The sequence below is a fragment of the Brassica oleracea genome, chromosome C8, assembly GCF_000695525.1.
Source record: "Brassica oleracea var. oleracea cultivar TO1000 chromosome C8, BOL, whole genome shotgun sequence".
In the NCBI taxonomy this organism is placed as follows: Eukaryota; Viridiplantae; Streptophyta; class Magnoliopsida; order Brassicales; family Brassicaceae; genus Brassica; species Brassica oleracea.
The window spans coordinates 37,431,657-37,458,052 of record NC_027755.1 but is presented as its reverse complement, the minus strand read 5'-3'; the positions used below and the strand labels follow the sequence as shown (position 1 = coordinate 37,458,052).

The window sequence follows — 26,396 nt, the reverse complement described above, 5'->3', positions numbered from 1 at the left end:
CCCAGGGGAATTATCATTCTCTTTATATGATATAACCACCAAGGGAATTAGTGTTATATATATTGTTTTAGTTGGTTTATGTTGTTGTCGTGTGTCCCACATTGGGTGTGTTTGTTTTTGGATGTAATGAATAAGAGACCTACGTGAATCAGTGAATGTGATTCCCCTAGAGGAAATGATCATGGTCCGACTCGTGAACATTCTGGGAACAAGAGGAAAATATATGTTTTATATTTTTATGTATTTTTAATAGTAAATAATAGTATGTTTTAAATTTCAAAAGTAAAATTATTTCAAAAAGATATATGTTTTAATCTTTTTTGTGCAAATTTAATAGTTAATAATGATAAATTGTAAATTCAAAAAATATTATTGTATTTATTCAAATACTATTGGTTTAAGTTGATGGAAAATAGCTAAATAGAAAAAAAAATGATGTGTTTATAATCAACTTTTGATATGTTTTATTAATATATGTAAAACATAAAAATTAATCATTTAAGAACAGAGGGAAAATCATATGACCACCAAAGAGAATACTGCTTACGTATATTGTTTTAGTTGGTTCCTAACAATCACACAACACTTGTGGTGTAATATATATCCGATTCTAAAATGAGATTTTTTTGTGTGATAGATGTACTTGTGATGGATCTACCAAAATAAACACATGCATGCCGAAAGGTACAGTACATCTAAGAAAACAAAATATTACAGTATAGCTATTTGTATCGTAGTATCGAACTTTTAGGTTATAGGGGGCTTTTAATTGGGGTCTTATGGAGTGTTTCACAAATCTAATAAGAGAATCATATTCAGAAGTTATTCGCCTCAATTTGGAATGCTCTCTTGGCTTTAGATTTATCGAGTTATTTACCCGAATTCACACCAGACAAGTAAAATAATAAATGACATAAAATATTTTTACCAACTAGTAACAATATGCATACTAGACGTTCGGAGTCAGCTAGCGCATATATATAAAAGAAAGAAATAATACATAAGTAGTAAAATATACATAGAAGTGTGTATTGATAAATAGTATTATAGGCCACGGGAGAGCATGTTTTCGATGGATTCGAGACGCTGGAGAAGAAGCTGCTTTCTGAAGTTTGTGATGAAAGCTTCCGCGCACTTGTCCACGTCCATGGATGCCTTCCTCTCTACCTTCTTATTATTCCTCGTCTCTGTAATAACGATGTTAGTAGTACCATTACCACTTTCTTGAGCCGAACTCATCTTCAGATTGTTCTTCTTGTTGTTGTTGTTCAGCATGATTGATATGTAGGAGTGTTTGTGTTTCCTGGTTTTGATTTAGGGTGAATTGTTTGTGATATTTAGGATGCTCCGAAACCTATGTATTTATAGGGGAATTTTTATAATTTATTGAAAAACAGAATTAGATTTGAAGGAATCAATAAGACTTTTTACTCTATACAGGAACCATATTTGAATGTTGAAGGAATAAAAAAAGAATCTTGAATCTCAAGTTACATACGCGACTTAGGAGGCTGAGGAACCATCCTGAAACCACCGCCTCTACTTTATCTGTCTTTTTAATTCTACTCAATGTATTCTCTGCAAATGATCATAGTTATACTATGAATTTCACCCCAAAAAGTTATTAGCTAATTTGGTTCTACTATATATGTTACAACAAAACAAATTGTGATATATAAGAAAAAAATACATTGGCATGCAATAAAATAAAAATAAAAATTTGGATATAAACAGAATCAAATCTAAGATTTCTGCATGGACGAAATATAAAGATGTTGCCTAACTATTGAATTTGACTTTATCAATATGGAGAAACAAGTAAGCAAGCAAGATTCCAAATAAAAACTAGATAAGATTGACCATTTTATATACCAAGTTGTTTACACGGAAAGAATTACGGCTTAAGCATCGGAGATCAGCTTCCTTAACTCACCTCCCCCTCTTACTGTTGTCGCCGCTCCGGTAACCCTTTTCCGCTTTTTTCTTGTTTTAACCAAGAAGATCGATTAAAATAACAAAGAAGAGCTCATAAGGCTTAAGTTAGCATCTAACTAAAAAAAAAAAAGTTAGCGTCTAACTTAACTCCAAACTGAACTAGTAAATCTTAGGCAGATCCGTTGAATCAAATTACAAACATGTACCATAATTAATAAACTATATTGGCTCAAAGCCTACGTACGTGCATGTATGTTTACAACTTTACTTTGGACAGCTGGAACGTTACTGGCTACCCCCAAACGTCTATCCATTCTTTAAGCACATCAATAGTTAAAATATTTGAATCACTAGTTTAGGTTGTTATTTTCTAATTACATTTCGAATTGTTTATGGACAATTCTCTTAAATATACTATTTTCAAGTTTTGGTCACAAAAATAGATTAGGAAAATGACCAAAATATTTCATTTAATAGGTAAAAGGATTATAATACTCTAGATATATAAAATAATAATAATAAAAAAAATTAGTAGTTTTAGATTATATGTTTTCAAATTCGAACTTTTTTTTAATTTTTTTTTTTGATTTTTTTTTTGTAATTCGAAAATACTTTTTGAAACTATTTTTAAAATTTTTATTTTCAATTTTTTAATATTTATTTTTTATTTTATAAAATTGTAAACCTCAATCTCAAATCTCTACCCCTTAACTCTAAATCCTAAGGTTTAAATTAGTTAACCTAGGGGTATAAATGTATATTTACCTCTTTAAATAAATATTTTGGTCATTTTAATCCTTAGAATCTATATCTGCGACAAAAAAATTTTTAGCGCTATCCTAACATATTTGTTTATTACAATTTTCTTATCAATTACGATGTGGAGCTGTAATGGATTGCTCCGTATCACATCACTAATGTAAAATAAAATAAAGGATAGTGAGGAAAATATATATTTTAAAAACTCTAAACTTACAAAACTGGTTACCTTTTTATAAAGCTGAGTAAAATATACCACATTATTTAGATTTATCTTTAGATTCTAAGATTAAGTAATCAGTTTTGAATGCCAACATTGGGCTTCAACTGCATGTTGGTGTTCTGTTCTCTGCTTGACATGATCCTATTCCTCTTCAATCCCAAATAAGCCAACCAAAGCTCGAGATCATTGTACAGTTAGTAAATGAACCGTCATAGTTAAATTTATCCATCCAGTAAGTGGTCTCAACCCATACATGATCGTCCCATAAAATCATTTTTTTTTTGTCACGAAACGTCCCATAAAATCATAAAAAAAAAAACGACTAAACTAGCAATTAGACATTTGTTTAGAGATAAATGCAAACATTGGGCTTCAAAAATACTGGGCTGAAGGAGCCGCAGACGTCAGCAGGCCCAAAGAGACATATCTCAACTCAAGAAACGACCCGGTGAGACTCCCTGTGACCAAGCGACGGCTATGGCAACCATTTTCAGATTCTCACTTCGTCTACTCCCGGTCTCCGCCGCCGTCGCATGTCGCTCAACCCGATTCCCCGTTTCAAGACCCGACACCTCGTTCTCGTTGAACCATAACCTCTATCATTTCTCTTCATCCTCTTTGAAGACCAAAGCCGGTTGGCTACTGGGTCTTGGGGACAATAAGAAGAAAGTGGATTTACCGGATATTGTAGCAGCTGGAGATCCGGTTCTGCACGAGAAGGCCCGAGAAGTTGACCCGGATGAAATCGGGTCGGAGCGTATACAGAAGATAATTGATGATATGGTTAAAGTAATGAGATTAGCTCCTGGAGTTGGCCTTGCTGCTCCTCAGATCGGTGTCCCCTTAAGAGTGAGTAAAGTCTAATTCTTTTCATTTCTCCTTTTCAAAATGTTAATGATTAAACCGGTTTCCTTGGTGATGATTCAGATCATTGTTCTTGAAGATACAAAAGAGTATATCAGTTACGCACCAAAGGAGGAGACTTTTGCTCAAAACAGACGTCCCTTTGATCTTATGGTAATAAAGATTTAGTCATTCAAGTTGTTAAAATTAGTGAGAGTAATTAACTTTTTTTGCGTGTTAGGTAATGGTGAATCCGGAGCTTAAAGCGAGTAGCGACAAGAAAGCTCTCTTCTTTGAAGGATGTCTGAGTGTTGATGGATTCAGAGCTGTGGTGGAGAGACACCTTGAAGTGGTAGTGACAGGCTACGACCGTCGAGGGAAGCGGATTGAAGTGAATGCTTCGGGTTGGCAAGCGAGGATTCTGCAGCATGAGTGTGATCATTTGGATGGTAATCTTTATGTTGATAAGATGATACCACGCACTTTTAGGACAGTTGAGAATTTGGACTTGCCTCTAGCTGAAGGCTGTCCTAAGCTCGGACCTCAATGACAGACAGATTCTTCAGACAGAAGTTTATTATGTAATTTGTAATGTTTAAACTCTCGAGTGAGCTTCATGTCTTTTACGGACAGTATTATTAATTTTAAGACAGAACATATCACACATTAAGACAGCTATTTATAGTTTTTTTTTCTTTTAAATGGAAATGTGTTGTGTCGCTCCGTTGTGGACAAGACACGGCGGCGAAGGCGTGAAATGCGGCGGTGATCAAGAAATAAAAAATATACAGAAATGAAAAATTTGTCTGAAAACAGGAAAAAAAAAAGACAGCTACTTTACAATCAAAAATAAAATTCAAAGTATTACGATCTATAAGCTTTAACCAGAGAAATTCAAAAATGAAAATTAAAGATCGTATCAGAGCACACAAAGAGAGGTTCAAAGACAGTATGTATGATCTCTTTAGTTTTATGTCTACCTTGATCTGCGTTTCGGTGGCTTCTTCCTCGGATTATTCTTCTTCCCCGGCGGTTTCTTCCCAAACGCAGTGCAGCAACCGCACGTGGACAGTCTCGGAGACGGCGGATCCACCGCGGGAGACACTCTTCCGGTTGTTCGGTGGTGACGTGGAGCTCCTCCGCCGTTAGATCGACTCCTCTCGAGTCCTCCGGCTGTCGGTGCACCGGTTTTGATAGGCCTGAGCTTGTCTTTCTCGTCGCCGGCGATTGGTTTCTCTTGCTCCGGGCCTTCAGACATAGGCTTAGGCTGTTCGTCGCGTTGACTTTCGTCTTTCTGCTCGGTTGCTTGTTTGTTAAGCTCGGCGATGACACGGTCGTCGAAGACTATGCCGGAAGATCCCTGACGGCGGAAGGAGATGGTTGATCTTTGAAGACCCTCCATGGATCTCTCTCTCTCTCTCTCTCTCTCTCTCCTTGATTTCTTCTTTTGCGCTAAAAGACTAAAAAGTGATGAGGCTTATAAGTGTGATTAATCAATCATTGTGTTCAGACTCTCTTCCCTTTTTATTTCTGTCCTCACTATTTATCAATTGACGCCGGTCCACTATTTTTACTAATATTTATTACTTTGATGAATCGATAAGATGATGATGTTTTGAATTTGGCTTTTTTCGTAACAACTAGTATCACTGTTATCAGAATTAATGTATTAGCAAAAGTAACGATAACAATTTTACAGGATGATTAAAAACTGCTTTTTAGTCAAACTAGGATAATATAGAATTATAAAAAAATCGCTGACAAAAAAAAGAGTTATAAACTATTCATTTCAAAATCAACTATACAAAATCATTTACATAAAATAAATCTTCAAAACCAAACCTAATTAACATATATGAAATGTAAAATATTTTAAAATTTTAAAATGCAAATATTGAATGATCATATAATTCTTCGGAGTATCAAAGATTCATCAGAAAAGTGTATGAATCTTTGGAATCTCAATGCCACATAATCCTCTTTAATACATATTCAGATCATATATATGTTGGGTTTTTATTTTATTTTATTTTAAAAATCAAATGGCGTAGACATTTTTATTACTATTGTTTTATAATCAAGTGGCGTGGGTTAGATAATAATTAAGCTTAGAAAGTAGAAACGAACACGGGAATTGACTTATAGGACACGATTTAATTTATAATAAAATCTTCTCCTTCATTGAGTGACCAAATATATTTAGGTGAGCAAGTGAGGATGGCATTAGTCATTACTCATTAGATACCAAATCTCTAGTTTGAAATTTGAGATGAAAATAATAATAAACATACAGATAGGTGAAAGTGGGGTATTTTGTAAATCATGCAACTTCACCGTGTAATATATAGTTTTATTGAAGCTAATAATTCACGCTCTTATGTTCTTTTTCCTCAAAATCAACTAAGAAAACTAATAACATGTAGCAAACTATCGGAAGATAAATAAACGGTCAACAACGGCCATTATGTATGGCTAAATCTCTTTACATCACAACATTAACAAATTGAGATTTTATAACTCACAAATCTTGAGATTTCATTATCAAGTAATTACAAAATGGGTAACGTTACGAATGCAAGTTTATTATAATGCTACACCACAATCAATACTCTATATATGATAAAGGGATGAAAAACCAATCCTTCTAACGTCTCAAGAAGTAATGACTTCAAAGAAAAAAGGAAGCAGTGGACGGCAAAGGATACGGATGGCAAAGATAGAGAAAGAGAGCCACAGGCAAGTAGCATTCTCCAAACGCAGAGCTGGTCTCTTCAAGAAAGCTAGCGAGCTATGCACTTTGTGCGGTGTAGAGGTCGCAATAATCGTATTCTCACTCGCCAAAAAGCCTTTCTCGTTCGGCCATCCAAGCGTCTACTCCGTGCTGGATCGATACAGGAACAATACTTCTTTTCAGCAGCAAAGTCAACCGATGGAAAACACAGCAACGAGGAGCGAGTTGAGTTTGGTGTTGAGCCAAGTGGAGGAAGAGAAGAAGAAAGGTGAGGAGATGAGGAAAGCGAGTGAGATGGCTAAATGGTCGGTGGATGAAATGAGTTTGCTTCAGTTACAGGAAATGAGATATGCGCTAGAGGAGCTGAGGAACACAATGGTGGTGCCTCCTCCTTCTTACATGAACCCAATGTCTACTGGTTTTTCTTGTATTTATAATTCAAGCTATGTACATGCTTCTTCCTGAGTCACATATAAACTGTGATAAAAAGGAAAGAAGGATATTTACAGTTATAGATGGTAGTAGTGCTTTTTGGCTATGGACATGCTTGCTCTTTTTTCAATTTTGGTTATATTGTTTCTCATTTACTAAATGTTTTGTGGCCTTTCATAACGTATAAAACATAACCTGAGTTGAGCGTTAATAATTTTCATAATTAAGTAGTTGATTTTAATGGGAATATATGTAAAAACAAAAAAAGATGGTGGTTCAGCTGGGTACGAGCCACCAGACCATGCTGGATCTGAGTGGCTTTGAGCTGTTATCCGTCCACTGTCGAGAGAGGGAGGTGATCGCTGCTCTGTGAAACCAGCCTCACGCATTGCCCTCCTCTTTAGGAACCGCCTGAGCCAAGCCTTCGCTCAGCACACACGGATCACTCTCGGCTTGGACCGGGCACAGCCCAGAACATGCCACAACAGATCCGACCTGTGGGCCCGGGCCAGTGTTCCACCATCTTATTGTCCCCACATAGGTCACAAGCTCTCGCTACTGAGCTCGACGTACAATTGTTTGATTGAGGACTAATATAAACAACACAAAATGGAGTCAATAAACCGATGTGGGACAAAAGAGAAGGGGACTACAGCCTATCTCTTTTATTTTTTCTTCTTCTTAACCATTTGTTTCCACTTTGAGTCTTTGAGAAAGTACCACATTCATCTGGACTCTGTTAATTTTGAGAATGCACAAGGTGTTATACATACGTGTATCGCATTTTACATGTTAGAATCAAACTTGTATATAAAAGCTTGGTTCTTAATGAATCTATTGTTCTTGGCTTCTTTGTTGTTCTACCCTAAAGCTATTTCTGCATTTTCAGAAGATCATCATCTCTTTGTTGCACATCTCTTACAAACACACCGACACGTCTCCGAGAATTCCGATTGATTGAGGGAATTATTAAATTCGAGTAGACCTTTTAGATTGTTGTTATGGAACTTTGTATGCACTTGCAAGGTCTGCCTCAATTTACATATTCGCTGTCAACTTCTTTTTCTTTTATGAAAACATAAACTCTTTCTCAATACAAAAGTCTAATCGATACAACATTACATCTAACAATCAATCAGCCTCACACAAATCAAAACTTTCTTCCGTTTGTAGTAAGTCTTCTCAGTCGCTCATGTCATCAAAATCTTCAAAATCATTGACACCATCAGCTGATTCGTCTGCTTCTTCATCTGTCTCCATTGCTTCCTCTGTTCCTCCCCCTTCTTCTTCATCACGGTCCTTGGCCTCATAGATCACGGGACCTGCATCCTCTTCTTCTTCTTCTTCATCCACAATCTACCTTTAAAACAATCAACAACGAATCAGGACTTCCATAGGGTGATCAATGGAATCAAACACCAAAAACTAATGCTAGGCTACACACTGAAACAAATTTCATCCTCGTATCAATGACTTCCATTGCGTGATTTAATTCCCAAAGTGATCAGTGGAATCAAACACCAAATCTAATTCTACTCCCTAGGCTACACATTGAAATCAAATTCTTCTTCGTATCAGGATAATACAATACATACCAAGTCCAAGCAGCTTGAAACTTCTACAGCTGTGTGAAGAGTAGACACTCGTGATTCAATGAGCTGCACACACAACCAAATGCCGATCAAACACATATCAATCCATCATCTACGGTATATGATCTACCCCAAACTTTCTGTTTTACTAGCAGAGCGGCCATGGCAAGCAGTTCCTAACCTGATACATGGAGTTTAATGCGAGCAAAGATGACTCTTGAGACATAATCCCACTGGAATGAGTAAGTAACAGACACTTTATCCACGGAACCGCACAAGCTAAAACCGCACCCCTGCAAAAATCAAGAAAGTATTAAAAATCACCACTTTTAAAACCAGCTTCAACAGACACATACACACACAGCAAAAAAAATCTTAAACTCTCACCTTGATTGTAGTATTGGCAGAAGATAGTTTAGAAGCTCGAGTACTTCAGCTGAATTCAACTTAGCAACCGAGTTAGCAATCACCTGTACAGAAGAAGTAACCGAGAATGAAAAAAAAAAAATTAAAAAGAAACAGACAGAACATACAACTACCGAACCTGTTCATCTCTATTATACAAGCAATCAAGTAGAAGAGACCGATCATCTGCGTGCAACGCTTGTCTCAACATAACGTTAACTGAGGCTGCGGTCGGAGGCTTATCATCTCCCGGAGCAGAATCACTATTACTGCTAAGTTTCCATCGGCCTAATAAGTTAAGACTACTATCGAGTTTATCACCTAACGTCGGCTCGTTGTGAGCGTCGTCTACTAACACTCCATCTCTATCTTCATCAACACCTACATCTATAAATTGAAGCAGGTGCTCAACAATCTAGCCGCAATTAAAAGAAATGAGAAGTGAATTTGAGCAATCAGTTGATGGCATGGAGGATAGAATGAAGCAAACCTCCATCGGAGGTGAGAATATGATTCGGTTTCTCTTTGGCCATGGTCGGCGATGGACGTTGGAAACGGGAAGAGGAAGAGAGCCGACGCGGGTTTTAGAGTTCACATTTAAAAGCTACGGGTCGGGTCATTTTAAATTTGGGTGGGTTGAACTGCTTTTTGATAATTGGGCCGACGTAACTCAATTGTTGGGCTGTGTTTATGGTGCAATAGGTTCGGATATATTTGTATAACTCTATGCTTTTTCCTTGATTTATTACATGACGAAGGCATTGTCACATGTCTTCAATAATTAGACGTCTCCCTAATTACTGAATTAAATTAAGGTTGTAAATGGTGATGAATGGGATTTAATCGGTGAGCATCAGTTGTAATGTCTTTGAGCTTTCAAATATAATGAAAGATGCGCCGACAAAAAATACGTCTCCCTAAGAAATTTTCTGAATAAGTATTTCTAATAATAATTTGAAGCCTGCCGTTTGATTTTGACACAGGCTAATTCTTCCTTGCGCTACCTACATCATGCAGGCTGCGTGTAAGTGGCAATTTGGCAAGATTTGGGATCTCTTTGGTTTTATGGTATTTATGTTTCTACCAGCATGTATTTGCACGTATGTAAGATAATCTTATATAATCTTCTTTATGTTTTTTCGAATCATTCTGAAAACAAGAGGAAAGAATAGAAAACAAACGTAAAAAAGTAAAATTGCATGAATGAAAAAGAATTGTTGATCCTTCTCAAATTTAATCAGGAATACTTTTATTTCTTTACAAAAAAAGAATGGTAGAGAATGAGAACGAAAAAATTATTCCTTGTGAATGGTAATATTTTTTAGGAACGTTAGGGAATGCATTATTCTTCGCTGTTCCCTGGCCACCATTCATACCTAGAATATCTTCAGTTTTAAAACCTTTCTTCAAAAAAAAGATAATCTTATATAACTTAAAATGTTAGATATTATGTATATATACATACGTCAAGTGAGGAAGACAATATGCATATATATATATACATAAATGATGAGTGATCACAAATTTTATTACTTTTCACACAACTTAATAAGAAACATAATATTTTCTTAAGAATATAAGTAAGAATAAAGCACACATGGTTTTTGATATAGACTAAAACATATTTTAGAATTTGAAAAAGATCCACAAATTATTATACGATTTGTTGTAATCTTTTTCAAAGATGTACGTAAAAACGCATGTAAAGCTTACCTATAAAACTTGTGCTGTAAATTGGTTTGAATATGAAAATTAATTTAACATCTATACGGATTCCCAACTGATGTAAAATAAATATGAGATAACCCACATAACTTTATATATTATCTTTGAATTTATTTATGTTTGGTAAGAATCTTTGAATTTATTTGATATATAGGGAAAAAATATGTCTGATTTTATTTTAGTTGTGGCTGAATGAATCTTTGAATTTGTTTGAATCATTTTCTAACAGATTCGAACGGAAAAAAAAAAAAAAAGATTATCATTTATTTAAAATAATAAACTTATGTTTTTCGAAGGATGTGTAATGAATGTTTGGCGGAAAAAAAAAATTTTAGAAGCCGCAGAAAAGGAAAAGCAACGACAAAGGAAGGGGAAAAGACAAATATGGTTAAATTGCAAAGGAAAGTAGAAGAGGGTGGACTTCCACGAGGTCAGGGCATTTTCGTCATTCCGAAAACACGTCACTCGGCGCCTATAAAAGCCCTGACCTCCTCCACCAGCAAATGCAATCTCACATTCACATTCACGCACGAGCACCTTTTAATTGTCTCTCTCCATCTTCACCGTTTCAATACGAAACTCCTTTCTCTCTCTCTTTCAATAAGAGCCTCTTTCGTTTCTCCGGCCAGGTAATATTTTATTCTTTTCTATCGGCGATTGATTTATCCTCGACGAATCTCTTGATCCGATGTCGTTTAGCTGTTTGTGGATATGATCAGAAAATTTCTGGGAATCAGTTTTGTATTTGATTCAATTGATTCATATACTCGTTGAATTGCAATCGAATTGATCTGTTTCCTGCTTGAAATCGAATTGATTGTTTATCCGTTGATTCAGATGATTGAGAAGTCTACAACTGTTTGTAATTGTGATAAGTGAATAGCTCCAAAATTTAATTGAATCGAGTTGAAAAACATCATCTTCTCTTGCTTGTCGGTTTATCATATGTTGATTGTAATGCAACGTTCAGCGATCACTAGGACTAAGCTCGTGTTCTGTCTCCTGGATTCTCATTGAATATGCATTGATTGGGGTTTTGTGTTGTATCTATTCGAATGTAACTGCTTTGGTTTGGTGTTTGAGGGCTTTGTCTATGTTCGATCTGACCATAAACAGCTTCATGTTCTCTGGCTTTCTCTACTCTTCAGACATATTGGAAATAGATGTGTAATGAGTTTAAGTTTAACTCTTTGTGTGTTGTTTTCAGTGTGTGAGATGCTTAAGGAAAGACGTGTTTTGCCGGTTTCAAGCAACAGAGACAGGGTATCGCCTTACCCGCTACGCTCTTGTCGGAGCAAGAAACAGAAAGAAGCCGAGTCATCACCTCTCGATTCAGAGAGTGTGAGCGAATGGGAGGACGTCAGGTGTGTGATCTGCATGGAGCCGCCGCACAATGCCGTCCTCTTGCAATGCTCTTCCTTCTCCAAAGGATGCCGTGCTTACATGTGCGACACTAGCGCGCGTCACTCCAACTGCTTCAAGCAGTTCCGCAGAAACAAGAACACAAGCCGATGCAGTGTCAAGACTCTTAGCTGTCCCTACTGCAGAGGAGAGGTTCACGGGACGGTGAAGTCAACCTCCGCGCGGAGATTCATGAATGCGAGACCGAGGTACTGTTCTATGGACAAGTGCGGTTTCTCTGGGAGCTATTCTCAGCTCAAGACACACTTGAAAGCTGAGCATCCGGGTTCTACGCCTCCGAAAGTGGACCCTTTGGAGAAACGCAAGTGGGATGATTTGGAGAGAGCGGAGTTCATTGAGATGATCAACGCTCGTCAGAGATGGGAATCAGAACAGAGATCTCTCTATCAGCTTCCGCATCACCATCCCTTGATAGATCTTAACTTTGATGCTTTCATGCACAATCTTTTTATTGGTGTAAGGGGTGGTCAAGCAAGTGATGCCAATACTTCAGTGCCCCGGTTGGAGTTCGATGGTACCAGATGGACTCCGTGAAGATTATTCCAAGTGCCGAGTGTATGTTGAATTCAATCCAAGTTTTGATTTTTATACATACTGTTCTCTCTCACTGTTTAGGTTTATATAGTGACATCAGCTCTGGTTCTAGGCATGATTCTTACACTGTTTGTATTTATGTTTCAGTTAGTCAAGTGTTGTTCCATAGCTGTGAGTTCATCTTCGCATATTCACAAGATTCTGTCTAAATCAAAAATATTCATTCATAGTTTTCATACTTTGTTGCATGGTTGCAAAACTTGCAATTTGCATTCTTGTAGAATGCTCAAGTTCTTCTGAGCTCGTTTTTGTTTTTGCATTCAAGGCTCTCTTATATATCAAAAAGCGTTTCCCCGGGGAGGAAGATGAAAGTTTCCGGTGACAACAAATAGTTCCGTCCGGTGATGTACGGAAAACATAATCAATGACTCTTTGGAACAGAAAACATAATTTTATTCAAAAAAAATTGAAAAAATTCGCGCAGTATGCAGGTCCATGGGCTTGTATAAACATGTCAAACTGGCAAGGGGTAAAGACTAATGGGTAATATTTAGGATTTTGAAGTTTTTGAGGGATGAAAAAGGTTAAAAAAATGGAAGGACCAACATTCGGGGGTTTGAACCCGACGTGATCGAACACGCAACCTTCTGATCTGGAGTCAGACGCGCTACCATTGCGCCACGGATCCTTGGTGCTATGTTCATCATTAATATTAATATTGTCAAGTTTAACTTAGTGTTTACACGCAGCAAAATGAAGAGGCTCGTACATTTTAGTAGAAGTTTTCAGTATTTGCTATTTAGTGAAGAGGACAAGAAGACAAAGAGATATTGGTATATTTTTGTAACATTTTCTGTACTACTGCCAAAAACATCTCGAAGCTGAGTTCCTCTTGGTTCATATCATCTGATGTTTTGATTTACAAACAATAACTATATGGTGTAAAAAAAAATAGGTCTTCGATTGTGAAGTTATGTAATATTTATGTATATAACCGTTGAATAAGGTTGATTGAAGTTCTCACGAACTCTTGGGAGAGCGAATTGCCAATTTAGTTTCTATGGGACATTATCACAACTATTGTTAAATTCGGACTGATAAAGGAGTTACTTTGAAATAACGGGGCCATATAGAAAATAGTATTAAACAAAAGCCCTTACTCGTAAATTACGAAACGTTTCATGTCTCTGAGCGTAACTACCATCGTCGTCTCCGCGCGTTCTTCTCTGCCCACATAGAAAAAATTATAAAAAGTTTGCTCCTTTTTATCATTTCCTTCTCTCTTTCCAATTATATACAAAAGGTGTGATCCTCTTCAAGGGGGGACTTTCGTGGCAGCTCTCACGTACATTCGCACCGATCAATCACACTCCGATTTCGATCCTCAACGATGGGGGTTCCATTAGTTTGTCACGGGCATTCTCGTCCCGTCGTCGATGTGGCGTACAGCCCGATTACTCCAGACGGGTTCTTTCTCATTAGCGCCAGCAAAGGTACGATCTTTTTTTTCATTTCTCTGTCCCAGATTTGATTCAAGATCATCTTTTCTTGTTTGCTGATCTGATTGAGAGAGATTTAGGGTTATGAGTTTGGGTGACGTTTTGATGTGTTTAGATTCGGTCCCGATGTTGAGGAATGGGGAGACAGGTGATTGGATAGGGACTTTTGAAGGACACAAAGGAGCAGTTTGGAGTTGTAGCCTTGATAAACATGCTATGCGTGCTGCCTCTGCCTCTGCTGATTTCACTGCGTATGTTCTTTCTTTCTTGCTGCGTTTCAAGATTGTAGTTAACCAGTTTTATTCTTGTATCCATTGGTGAATGCGTTGTTTGCTTAAAGCTTGAACCTTTATGAGGAAGATTATGTTTTGTGAGAGAAATGGTTGAGCGAGTTTGATGGGAACAGGTAACGTCCCAGGGATTAAGACTGTTTGTTTTGTGATTATAACACGTTTCAGGAAGATATGGAATGCATTGACTGGAAATGAGTTGCACTCCTTTGAACACAAGCACATTGTTCGTGCATGTGCCTTCTCACAGGTCAGCTCTTGTTTCTTTTTTTTTTCAGCAGCGAGTGATTCGACCACCTTGCCATTGTGTTCTCAGTGATGAGATTCTCTAAATATATCTTGTGGGAGTCATTGGTGTTTATTTTTGGTTCTTAATGCATACTTTAGGACACTCACCGTTTTCTGACTGGTGGAATGGAGAAAATTCTTCGGATATTCGATATGAATCGGCCAGACGCGCCTCCAAAAGAAGTAGGAACTCCTCCTGGTTCTATCAGAACCGTTGAATGGCTTCATAGTGATAATACTATCTTAAGCTCTTGCACAGACACCGGTGACATTAGGTATGTCTCGCTCCTGGGTTTAGACTCAAGTCATTTAGTATATTCCTGGTCTCATCATTCTATATGTCATCTGTAGGTTATGGGACATAAGAAGCGACAAGATTGTTCAAACATTAGAAACCAAGTTCCCAGTTACAAGTGCTGAAGTAAGTCAGGATGGGAAATACATAACTACTGCTGATGGATCTAGTGTTAAGTTTTGGGACGCCAATAAGTAAGTTTCTCAAGGCATACAGTTTTTTGGTTTTCTCTTTGTCTTCTTTAAGCTAGAGCTTTTGTCATGCCCTTCCCAGTTTTGGATTGGTGAAGAGCTATGAGATGCCTTGCAACGTTGAATCAGCATCCTTGGAACCGAAAAACGGGAACACTTTCATTGCCGGAGGAGAAGATATGTGGGTACACAGGTTTGATTTCCAGACCGGAGAAGAGATTGGTAAGTTTCTTTCATTTTAGGAATCTGTGTGTAGTAACCTTTTTTAAGACAAATCCGGTGAATGCAGGGTGTAACAAGGGTCATCACGGACCAGTGCACTGCGTGAGGTATGCGCCAGGAGGTGATTCATACACGTCAGGCTCAGAAGACGGGACGGTGAGAATATGGGAGGTGAATACAGTGAACCATGAGGAGAAGGAGAGCAACAATCTGAGCGGTCACGTGAAGCTTGTGGCAGAGGAAGTTGTGCGTAAAGCTGAAAGTCTGCGTATCACTGAGAAAGCCACAGAAGCTGCTAAATGAAACATCGGTTTAGCTTATGATAATACCACATATAGATTCATAGTTGTTTTTTTGCATCACCTGTAAGATGTGACAGAGAGTTTTTTTTTCTTTTAATTGACTCTCTGACAAAATAAAACGAACATATTATTTGACAATGAGTCTTCTCTCTATTTGACTCTAATCCATAGTTTGACAAGAAACTTTGTAGTTTGTACCTTAAAGGTGAGGTTCAAAAATAATTGGAGGATCTCAAACTGTTTTCCAGAAAAAAAATGAGTATGTGATCTTCCACTTATTATTTGCCATTTTGAACATTTCTCATAACCACCATTAACTGAAAGCAGAATTGATTTAAAGTTTGTAACACATTGATGTACGTGCACTATAGGAATTGTTCGGTATGTAACATTAGCTAGAGATTCAATCTAATCCATTGATGTTGTTATGTGTTGTTGATCCTTTTATTAATATATCATTACAAAAAATGACTTTTTATTGTGTTACAGGAGATAGAATGCTAAGCATATGCATTTCAAATAATAAAGAAGTAAAAACTGTTCATCGCTTTTGGAAATTGAAAGTCTTGATTCCAACAGCAAATATGATAGCAAATGCCAAAGGGAAGATGACGTTATGGCGGCCACAACTCCCAAGAAACCTTCTCTGAATCCATAGAAGACTCTAATAAACTGCTTCACACTCGTACCATCCGCCATTGGTTGCGTAATATCACTGAACTGTGATGTGATTAGTCCATAGAATGTCCATGAAACAGGACAGAGCCAGTAGTACCACTCTCACCATACCGGCCTACTCTGTTTATAAATCCAAAACAAATGTTCAGGGTCAAAACTCAATAATAAAATAAGTTTGAGGTCTGATTTTGAAATATTTAATAGTTATAACAGTTATATAACGGTTTTTCCACTATGCTGGCATACTCTGTTTTTAATCCAAAACAAATGTTGAGGGTCTAAATTGAAAACTAAAATAAGTTGAAGGCCTAATTTTGAAATATTTAATAGTTATAAATAACTGCATTTTCAAATTTTGGTGTGCTTACAGGACGAGGGATGAGGAAGCCGGAGAAGAGATTCCAGATGCCGTAAAAAGAGGAGGAGACGACGGAGGCGATGTGGTGGTTAGGCGTCATGGCCACAGCCATCATACCGTAGAAGGTGAAAGTCAAAAACGATCCGTACATAACAAAGAGGTACCAGAAGAACTTGGCAGCCGTCCACTCGAACCCTATCATCGCATACACTACGAGACCGTACACCACCGCTTGCACGAGGACGTATGGCATCTCGATGAACACCTGAGCGAAAGCATACGGCATGGTGGAGTACATTCCCGCGGCTTGTTCTCGGTAAAAGACTGTCCGCTCGACGTTGACGACTGGCTGCACTGAAGCTGCGTTCTGTAAGCCGAGGAAGAGAACGGCTGTGTACATCGAACCCATTGCGTTGGATAAGTCTTGTCGTGATCTCCAAGTTTCCACACAAACTAAGTATTTTGATCTAGACCGTCCTTTTCTCTTCAACATTCATTCTTTCTTGTTTAATTATTTCCTCAAAAAAAAGGCCTAATGTTGTTTGATTCAACCAAAAAGAATGTTCCAAAGGGGGAGATAGCTTAGGTGCACGGCCAGTCATGGGGATCGTAAACATTTGAAGGTAAACATTTTAATAAAAAATTACAATTCAGAAGTTATTGGATCTATGTATATTATTTTTAAGGTCTAGAGACTAAAACGAATGTTTTACCTAGGATCGGCCTTGAATGTAACACAACACTGGCCAGGTCTACTATCTAAATAGTCTTTGAATAATATCAACATGTAAATTTGGAGTTTAAATAATCAGTCTTCATCTTTACACATCTTCCGCACAACAAAACACAACACAAAAACAACAAAAGCTACTCAGGCCAGTGCAGAGGGAGAGGCGGTATCAGCAGCAGCTACCGGCGTGAGTCCGGTCAACAAATCCTCCTGTGGCGAGCCAATCAAGAGCGATACGATCTCTCTCATAGTAGGTCGCTTAGCTGGATCAGGGTGACAACAAGCCAGCCCTAACTTAAGCAACAACTCAATCTCATCAACCGTATCACACTCTGCCCTCACTCTCTCATCAGCAGCACTAACCACCACTCCTTCACCATACAAATCCCTAACCCAATCCACAAGCACCATATCTTCCTCCTCCGCGTACTCAATCGGTCTCCTCCCACACGCAACCTCAAGCACCACAACACCAAAGCTGTACACGTCGCTCGCCTCTGTAGGAGACGAAGCAGACGCTAGCTCTGGCGCTAAGTACCCAAGCGTCCCCACCACACGAGTCGTGTTGGGAGCTCCACCGTGCTCGTACAGCTTCGCCAGACCAAAGTCCCCTAGCCTCCCACGCATGCCGGAATCCAAAAGAATGTTGCTCGATTTAATATCTCTGTGGATGACAACTTGCTCCCAACCGTGGTGGAGATAGTTAAGCCCTTCCGCCACGTCGTTGATCACCTGCCGCCTTAGCCGCCACGGCATTGGCTCTTTAGGGTTGTCGAATATCCACTGGTTCAAGCTCCCGTTAGGCATGTAATCATACACAAGCATGAGCTCGTTTTTCCGGCGACACCAGCCTCGCATCTGAACAAGATTCTTATGCTGGAGACGTCCCATACTCTCGATCTCCGCCATGAACTCTCTCAGCCCTTGCTTCGAGTCATGGTTCACGCACTTCACAGCGACCTCGTTGCTGTTCGACAAGACTCCTCTGTAGACTTTACCGAACCCGCCGGATCCGAGGAGACGGTCGTTGGAGAAAGAGTCCGTGGCGGCGGAGAGATCTTCGTAGCTGAAACGGTGAGGCCAGAACTCAAGCTCCCACTCCTCAGCCTCTTCTTCTTCTTCCTCCTCTCTTATCAGCTTCCACCAGATAAAGTAACCTCCTAAACCAAGTAAACATATAAAGACAACACATCCAACGACGATCCCGACGATTGCTCCGGTTGAGAGAGAGGACGACGGAGAATCAAGAAAGAACACTGGCAGGCCCGTCGTGTTGATCTCTCGAGGAGCTCCGGTGTCACTCAAGCTCCAAGCGAGGATCCTCCGAACTTCAACCCAATTAGTCTTGGAAGCAGAGAATCCAACAAACATATCCGCCGAAACATAGTTCGCGATAACCGGATCACGGTAAGTGAGAGTAGGTCGGCGAGGTCGACGCAAACCGGCCGGAGCGATGGTAACGTTGATCTCGAAGTTCGGACCATCGAAGTCGATCCAAGCGTGGATGTTCTGTCCGTTACGCATGTTAACGGGGACAAAGCTTCCGTTAACAGAATCATAGTAACCGGCGGTTTGCTCTTTAACGGACAAGATGCTGTTAAGGTCGATTCCTATATGGTTCCCGTCGATGTCGTTGACTTCAGAGTTTAAACCGGTGTCGAACTCGACGGCGATGAGAGGAGCGGGCACTCGGGAGGGCATATCGGGGAAGAGACCGAAGTTTTGGCTGGCGATAGCGCCGGGAGGAGATGTGGAGTTCAAGAGGACAAAGCAGAGGCCGAAGCCAGGGCTTGTGGAGATATCCGGGAGGATGGAGAAGACGAAGGAGGTGGAGAAAGAGGAGATCCGGGTGGGGTTTCGGGTCGGATCGGGTATAATTGAGAGCTTCTGCGGGTGGAAAACGCGGCCTAAGGAGAATTGGTTGGACTCGTTGATGAGGCGGATGACGGTGGATTCGACGCGGGAGTCTTGGATGAGGATGAGGTCGGTCATGTTTGCCGCGGAGGTGAAGTTGTTGTAGAGGAAATCTATGGAGGATGAGGAAGGGAGGAGAGTGGTGACGGTGAGGATGAAGAGGAGTAGGGGTGGTGGTGGTGACCACTGTGGCCGCCGCCATTGCCGCCGCATCTGTAGAGTTTCCCGGTGTGGATATTTTTGGAAAGGGAAAGCGTAGAGAAGACCGTCGATGTTCTTCTTATCTGTTTACCAAATTCAACAATAATAAGTGAATGTGGTCAAAGAAAAGAAAAAATGCGAAGGTGGTCAACGTCGGCGGCTTAAGAAAAGTCAAAAGTGTACATTTTGCACAGTTGAGAAGAAATTGGGAAACGTCAAACCCGTTTCCGACCAATTAGATCCCAGGCTGTTCGGAAATGAAAAAAAATTAATTAAATTGAGTGGGTCGGGTCTTTGGGCCATATAGTAGCCCGCTAGTGTAAATGAATTAAAATTGATGCTGACCAAGAAAAGCATCTTATACAAGCTGAACACATGACTGAGTTCAACATTTTTTCGTACAAAGGTAAACAATAATATTTCTCAATTACTCGACGACCAACAAAAACAGTTACGTAAATATTCAAGTAAATTTAGTTTTAATTTCTTGGATGAATATCACATATTTTAAACAACACAACCTTTATATATTTCTAATTCTTTTTTTTTTTTTTTTTTTTAAATCCTAAAGATTCTTAAAATTCTAAAGTTAAAATTTAAAAATAATGGGTTGCCTCCTAATTTTTTTTTTTTTTTTTTTTTTTTGCTAACTTAATTCTTTTTTTCTTAGTTAAATAAATCATCAACGGGTGGAGAAACGATAGAATCAAGGCGTGTTTACCACAAGGTGGAGATAGAGAGCGTGGAAGTGAGGTATTCATTTGGTCTCTTCTCGTTTCAAGAAGGGATGATATATATCAACACCAGAAAAAGAGGTGGACAACGACCATCCTTTAGCGTACGAGCCCTTTCACCATGAAGGATCTACAAAACATTGGAGATTCGTCTCTAGGCTCACCGTACCATGATCAAGGCCTATTATGATTTATGGCACCCCACAAATCTGCTTTATGTTGTCTTCGGAACCAATAGTGTGTGTATTGCCTACATATCACTAATCTAAAACTATAGTGTGTTTACTTCGTTTAAACCCTTTTTCGTTCACTAAGAGCATGTACATTATTATCTCAGCCAAAGCATGTACATTATCTCAAACAAAGCATCTCATAAATGAAATATTAATAAATTTAACATAATTTAATTGATAATTTAAAATCATAAAAGTAAGATGGACTAGTAACATGCAACACATCACACGAGAGTGTGTTTTTTTTAGTTTATGGGATGAGAATGTCATTTGCTTCTCTCACCACCTTTTTACAATTTCTTATACCTTTTTTTTTGATATGCCTTATCGGCTATCCGGTCTCGGAAAAACGCATTTAGATAAAAAAAAAGTGACCTTGCACGAAAGCATATTACACTGATTGAACCGAGTTTGGAATACCTTTCGACTAATACAAAGAAGTGGATCGATCATCTATTACGGTCAATCATGTAAACTAGTTAGACCGGCTACATAGTGATAATTTTTAAATTTTATACTTTTTAATGTTTTGAACTTCAGATACTTTTATAGAATCTCCGGTGAGATTGCCTTAATATCTACTCTTACTTCTTTTATTTACTACTATTATTTTGTAGTTTTGGTAATGAAGATCAAAAAGTTCTAGATCACTTTTATTTCAAGTCTCCAATACACCAAAATGTTTATCTATTTTCTAATCAGTGACAATTCAACACGAAAATTTCCATAAAGATGGGCATATTATGATGTACACATCATGACATAATATATCTAGAAGTAGGATAAGAATAAGATTGTATTTATTTTGGTCATTTTTTTTTTAGGTTTGGACATATGATCATATTAGGTGTGATCTTTCATAGTGGAGGGAATGGTAGAGTCTCTCCCTTCTCTCTTAAGAACGTTGAGAGAGAAAGAAAACTCGTGGTGGTTCTCTCATATCTTCTCCCTTCTTGACCTGTAACATAGTTTCTAGTACACGGTGGTCTCCTCGACACGGTGTAGCCGGCTATGACTTCGGTGGTTTGCGACCTTCAAGGTTGAATCATCCGATTTTGGTGTCGTGTTTGTCTTCTGTTCTTTCGTCGTTTGTTTTCCTTCCCGGAAGGATAGTAAGAGTTTGATTGGTGGATCGATCGTGATTGAAGTTTATTGCTATGATGAAACGTTAACAGGTTTGGATGAGATCTCGATTATAATCGATGGATGCTCTTTGAAACTCGGTGGCGTAGCCGATGAAGCCCAATACGTCCAATACAGTCGTTGGAGGTGGGTTTTTTCGGTGGTTGGGGTTGACATCCTGGTGGTTTCCTGTGGAAAAATGCTCTGTTTGGTATGGTGAAGAAGTCTGAAGTCGGAATAGATGAGGGAGGTTCGTGCTCCCGAGAGATTCCGGTGGGAGACGGTGGCTATGGTGAATTGCCGGTGAACTCACCGGCGTAGATTTCGCATGGCGGTGAAAGTGGTGGACGATGGCGACGCGTGGATGGGTCGGTGAACATCGTGGAGATGTGACTAGCACGTGTCTTCTCCGTGTCTTGTTGCTACACGTGTTAAGAACGTGGACTCTAATGTTGTTTGGGCCAATATTGGGCTTGGTGTTTTTTTGTTAAAGCCTTGGGCTACCTTTCCTTTGGATTTTGTATGTTTATATTTATAATTAATATATCAGTTATCAGTGGAAAAAAAAAGGGTGTGATCTTTCATTTTTTTCAGACAATCTGTCAGATAGCAATCAAACAAGCTGAATTGTGTAGAAGCCTGAACAAACACCGTGTAGTTTGTCTTTAATGTAAGTATAAAATACTCTATCTTTAGCGTTTCAGTCATATAATTTCTTGGGACCCTCATTGCATAATTGCAAATTTTATTTTTTTAGACGATTCGATAAATGCCAGATTTTTGTGTGGAATACAGTGCAAATAAAATTAAGACAAACAATGATAAATAATTTACAACAATTTGTATTAATCAAACTAACTAGCATATCACAAATATTATTATATGATCTCATGAACTATTATTTCTCTCTGTGATTTCTAATCATTGAAAGAGCCTTATTGAAGTGGGTTGCTTTTGTTCGGAGATACTCTGCCCATGTGACCGATCGATATAAAGGCGATTCATCAGGACTAACCAGTTTTCGTACAGGTGATATCTTTGTATCGGACCGTGGACCCCAAAGGAAAGCTACGGATAACCGGGATCTGGTTTGGTTAACCCGAGCACGGTGAATCACGCTTTTAAACAAACCGTTGGATAGAATATGGAAAAGATCACCAACATTGACCACGAGCGAGCCAGGAACCGGTGGCACGGTGACCCAACCAAGATCATCACGAAATACTTGGAGACCGGCGGTATTGTTCTGGTAGAGTATGGTCAAGAGGGTGGAGTCGGTATGGGGTGCTAGACCCATAGTCCGATCGGGTTCAGGACAAACCGGGTAGTGGTTTAGCTGGAGGGCAGATTGGGCCCAGTTTAAATCTGAACTGACCCTGGCCCATTTAATGTCTTCTTCGCTGACGCCAAGTGAATTCAGTGATAGCCACATCAACTTCGATGCCAACTTTTGCATTTGTTCCTCGTACTGTTCAACGATGTCGCTGTTAATTAAAAAGAGAACGAATATTATGCTTTAATTAGTACAGATGTAAAATTTGTACGATCTTTTAAATAAACAAGAAAACAAACAAAAATCAAGTTCACGACATGAAATTATCGGTTGCATCTGTTATTCATGTTCCCATGTTATTATTCAACCAATGTATAGTACACTATCATGGCCGTCTTTAGCATATGTAAATTGAGCCGAACATAACCTAGTTTTTTTTCTTAAATTGTTTTTCAAATATATTAGAGTATAATTTTTTTTAAACAAGTGATTTATATTTCTAAATTTAGGATCTATAATTTTAAAACATATATACTGTTAATATTTTTCGAAGAAATATGACGGCACTATACATAATATAATTATATAACTATAAGCAGACATATAGAGATATGTACCAGTAGTTTTTTTTTTTCTTGAGAAAGAATATGTGTGTACCAGTAGTTAAGGTGAAGTTGGGGCCAAAGTTTACGGAAATCATTGAGAGGGGAACCGGTGATGGTGAAGCCTTCGGACCACATTTTCTTATTAAAGAAAGATGAGATACGAGCGACGCCGTAGCCAGAGAAACCTGCATCTGACCGAGCCGCCTTAAGCTTGCGCTGGACTGGTAGCTGAAAAAGACTACCGGTGAGAAACTCAATGTCTTGGAGAAGTTCCAAAGGCACGCCGTGGTTTGCTATCTGGAACGCACCCCACGTTCTACATGCACGGCCGATTTGGTTGGCCGCGTCGGGGTGATTCAGATCAATGAGAGGTATGCTTTCACCGGCGCCCGGAGGGGAAGGAGGAGCGGTGAAGAGGGGATCGTCTTTGGAGGTCCACGTGTAAGAATCCGGGAGCTCACTAAGGGATGTGAAGTCAGGTTGGTGAGTGTGTGGGAGGTGAATGGGATGGCCTCTAAAGACATCTGTTAACACTGTAGGCATCTTGTTCTTGCAAGAAAAAAATGTAGTTTGTAAATTATTAATTCGATAGATGTTTTGTGTCTTTTTCTTAAAGCTATTGTTGGAGCGGTTTATTTATAGTGGTAGAGCCAAGATCAAGAGGAGGCAAAAACATATGTTTAAGCTCTTGTTTTGGTTCATTCGCGTTGTGTTATTCGACTAGTTTATTCGATTAATACAATACGAACAAACCAAACCTCTAGAAAAATTATGGAGGTCCCGCCATTTCCTTCTGTTGTAAGAAAAATATTAGATTATATGTTATTTGATCTATGCAAGATGAGATAAATACGCATGATGGGTTGTCAAACTATATATATATAATCCAAATTGAAGTGGTGGTATTATGATAGGTATATTCTTTCATATCTTTTTTATTTATTTTGACAATACATTCTTTCATATCTTGAAGTTAAACATTATTAGTTATAAAACGATAACTGTGTAGAGGCTAGACAAATCATGCCAAAGAAAGAATGAGCTACATTTGTTTTTTGTTTGTCTAATTATTTTGCTCTAACTTGTTTTTGTTGATTTGGTGGTTACTCTTTGGTCACTGGAATAATTAAGTATATCAAACAATTTATTGATTATCGAAGATTGAACAGTATAAATTTCTTTTAAATCAAATATTAAGTAAGTTATATACACAAGTATAATTTTTATTTTTTGTTTATTGCCTGCGGTTGTGGTCAAAATAGTGATTGAAATGTAATTGTAAAAAAAGGAGACATAAAGAGAAGTGTTTTTGGCTCGGACAAAAGAAGGAACAAAAAATAGAAAGGGACAATGGTGTCCTCTACAAAAAACATATAAGTGCAGCAAATAACAAAATACATAGTTTATCTTTCTTTAAATTTCTATCCAAGAAAAAAATTGATAGATCTTCTCATTTAATATACTTTTAAAAAATAATATTTTGATGTAGAAAACAAATGAAATATAGGACAAATAGTTTTCATTTCTCTTGCTCCAAACCATGTTTGATTAAATAAAATGTATGAAAAAATCAAACATATTGATATAATTTTATAAAATGGTGAAATGTAGTTTTCAAATAAGAAATTAGATATTTTCGTTTAGATTTTTCGTCGTTTTAAAATATTTATAATTAAAGAATAATATTTATATATACGTATATGTATTTTGAGAATCCAATGGAAATTAAAAATACCCTTAGATTTAAAGAAGCCGAAAGTTGATTCAGTTCTGTAAAGATTTTCGGTGTTTCGATTTCTAGTTAAGAGTTGTGGCAACGACAAATGTTTTCTTCTCCATCCCATTCTTAAACTCTGTGTTGACACATGGTAATTTTTTGTTAACCGCTAACTATTATAGATTGTTAAATATATTTTAGTTGAATATGTATTGTACCTTCGACATCACCATGTGTTGTTTTTGATCCTTATCCAAATGAATCAAAATTAACAAAAAATGGTTATCGACATTGTGACAACAAAATAATAATTTTAATCTTTATTGGAAAAACATAATTGTCTATATTATAAATATTTACATTTCTTTCTGGAAAGAACATAATTGTCTTTTTCGTAGAGTCAAATGTCAATTTGTGAAGAGTGATACAATTAAAAGTGAAGTGACCAGATTTGCTTACTCTCGTAGCACCACTTACCTTTTCACAACCTATTTAAGCCTCTACTGTTTTTGGCTTCTTACTCAATGACAAAGTTATGTTTTTTCTGATAACGTCGATCAATCTAGATTGCAAATGTGACCTTCGATACTATGTACATAAATATACGAACCATATATCATAGTATTCTCTGGAACATACATATATATAGTGTTAGGCAGTAATGATAATCCCTCTCCAATCACTACAAGAAAACTGCGCGATACCGATGGACAAATCCGTCATAATCTCGTCGGGAAAGTCGCATACCGATGGAATACCGACGAAAAATGTCTGTCGGTATCATCTCGTCGGTATACTGATATTCGTCGGAAATTCGTCGGTAAATACCGACGAACATATTTCGTCGGAAAATACCGACGAACATATTCCGTCGGTTTTTTTCTAAAATTTCCGACGACACATATCCGTCGGTATTTATAGAGAATACCGACAAAGAGAATTCGTCGGAATTTTCAGAAAATACCGACGAAGGCATTCCGTCGGTAACTGAAGATAAAACCGACGACTTTATTCCATCGGAAATATGTAGAAATTCCGACGGATAACTGTATCCGTCGGTATTCCTTTTTTAATTAAAAAAAAACAATTTTTATAATTCTTTATTTAATTTCAGGAAAAAATTGATAATTTAGAATTTAAAAA

At 38.0% G+C, this 26,396-nt stretch overlaps 9 protein-coding genes and 1 non-coding gene across 10 annotated transcripts; 4 read left to right on the top strand and 6 right to left on the bottom strand.

The window, feature by feature from the left end:
- Nucleotides 1-961: 961 nt before the first annotated feature.
- LOC106311246 lies at nt 962-1,363 on the bottom strand. The gene has a single exon (XM_013748457.1). The coding sequence runs from the start codon at nt 1,273-1,275 to the stop codon at nt 1,045-1,047; it is 231 nt and encodes a 76-aa protein (XP_013603911.1). The 5' UTR covers nt 1,276-1,363; the 3' UTR covers nt 962-1,044.
- A 1,987-nt stretch (nt 1,364-3,350) lies between these two features.
- Nucleotides 3,351-4,438, top strand: LOC106307410 (peptide deformylase 1A, chloroplastic/mitochondrial-like). The gene is made up of 3 exons (XM_013744365.1): nt 3,351-3,766; nt 3,845-3,934; nt 4,002-4,438. Exons 1-3 carry the CDS (start codon nt 3,395-3,397, stop codon nt 4,308-4,310), a joined length of 771 nt encoding a protein of 256 aa, XP_013599819.1. The 5' UTR covers nt 3,351-3,394; the 3' UTR covers nt 4,311-4,438.
- Nucleotides 4,439-4,507: 69 nt separating this feature from the next.
- LOC106307411 (uncharacterized protein At1g15400-like) lies at nt 4,508-5,267 on the bottom strand. The gene has a single exon (XM_013744366.1). It carries the CDS (start codon nt 5,160-5,162, stop codon nt 4,737-4,739), a length of 426 nt encoding a protein of 141 aa, XP_013599820.1. The 5' UTR covers nt 5,163-5,267; the 3' UTR covers nt 4,508-4,736.
- Nucleotides 5,268-6,422: 1,155 nt separating this feature from the next.
- Nucleotides 6,423-6,956, top strand: LOC106309332 (agamous-like MADS-box protein AGL61). The gene has a single exon (XM_013746368.1). The coding sequence runs from the start codon at nt 6,423-6,425 to the stop codon at nt 6,954-6,956; it is 534 nt and encodes a 177-aa protein (XP_013601822.1).
- Nucleotides 6,957-8,105: 1,149 nt separating this feature from the next.
- Nucleotides 8,106-9,453, bottom strand: LOC106309331 (WD repeat-containing protein 43-like). Its single transcript, XM_013746367.1, has 6 exons — nt 9,411-9,453; nt 9,060-9,307; nt 8,903-8,985; nt 8,697-8,808; nt 8,519-8,581; nt 8,106-8,279 (listed from the first exon to the last, which is right to left on the bottom strand). Exons 1-6 carry the CDS (start codon nt 9,451-9,453, stop codon nt 8,106-8,108), a joined length of 723 nt encoding a protein of 240 aa, XP_013601821.1.
- Nucleotides 9,454-11,155: 1,702 nt separating this feature from the next.
- Nucleotides 11,156-12,910, top strand: LOC106308258. The gene is made up of 2 exons (XM_013745406.1): nt 11,156-11,274; nt 11,853-12,910. The coding sequence occupies exon 2, from the start codon at nt 11,861-11,863 to the stop codon at nt 12,599-12,601; it is 741 nt and encodes a 246-aa protein (XP_013600860.1). The 5' UTR covers nt 11,156-11,274; nt 11,853-11,860; the 3' UTR covers nt 12,602-12,910.
- A 308-nt stretch (nt 12,911-13,218) lies between these two features.
- On the bottom strand, nt 13,219-13,289 carry TRNAW-CCA. Its single transcript has one exon. It is a non-coding gene; the product is annotated as a tRNA-Trp (tRNA).
- Nucleotides 13,290-13,840: 551 nt separating this feature from the next.
- Nucleotides 13,841-15,826, top strand: LOC106310307 (serine-threonine kinase receptor-associated protein-like). Its single transcript, XM_013747541.1, has 7 exons — nt 13,841-14,094; nt 14,216-14,351; nt 14,559-14,640; nt 14,778-14,953; nt 15,030-15,167; nt 15,247-15,386; nt 15,454-15,826. Exons 1-7 carry the CDS (start codon nt 13,992-13,994, stop codon nt 15,687-15,689), a joined length of 1,011 nt encoding a protein of 336 aa, XP_013602995.1. The 5' UTR covers nt 13,841-13,991; the 3' UTR covers nt 15,690-15,826.
- Nucleotides 15,827-17,480: 1,654 nt separating this feature from the next.
- On the bottom strand, nt 17,481-19,674 carry LOC106312109 (L-type lectin-domain containing receptor kinase S.1). Its single transcript, XM_013749497.1, has one exon. It carries the CDS (start codon nt 19,579-19,581, stop codon nt 17,596-17,598), a length of 1,986 nt encoding a protein of 661 aa, XP_013604951.1. The 5' UTR covers nt 19,582-19,674; the 3' UTR covers nt 17,481-17,595.
- A 2,882-nt stretch (nt 19,675-22,556) lies between these two features.
- Nucleotides 22,557-24,122, bottom strand: LOC106311184 (gibberellin 3-beta-dioxygenase 1-like). The gene is made up of 2 exons (XM_013748406.1): nt 23,589-24,122; nt 22,557-23,142 (listed from the first exon to the last, which is right to left on the bottom strand). The coding sequence occupies exons 1-2, from the start codon at nt 24,077-24,079 to the stop codon at nt 22,557-22,559; spliced, it is 1,077 nt and encodes a 358-aa protein (XP_013603860.1). The 5' UTR covers nt 24,080-24,122.
- Nucleotides 24,123-26,396: the final 2,274 nt, after the last annotated feature.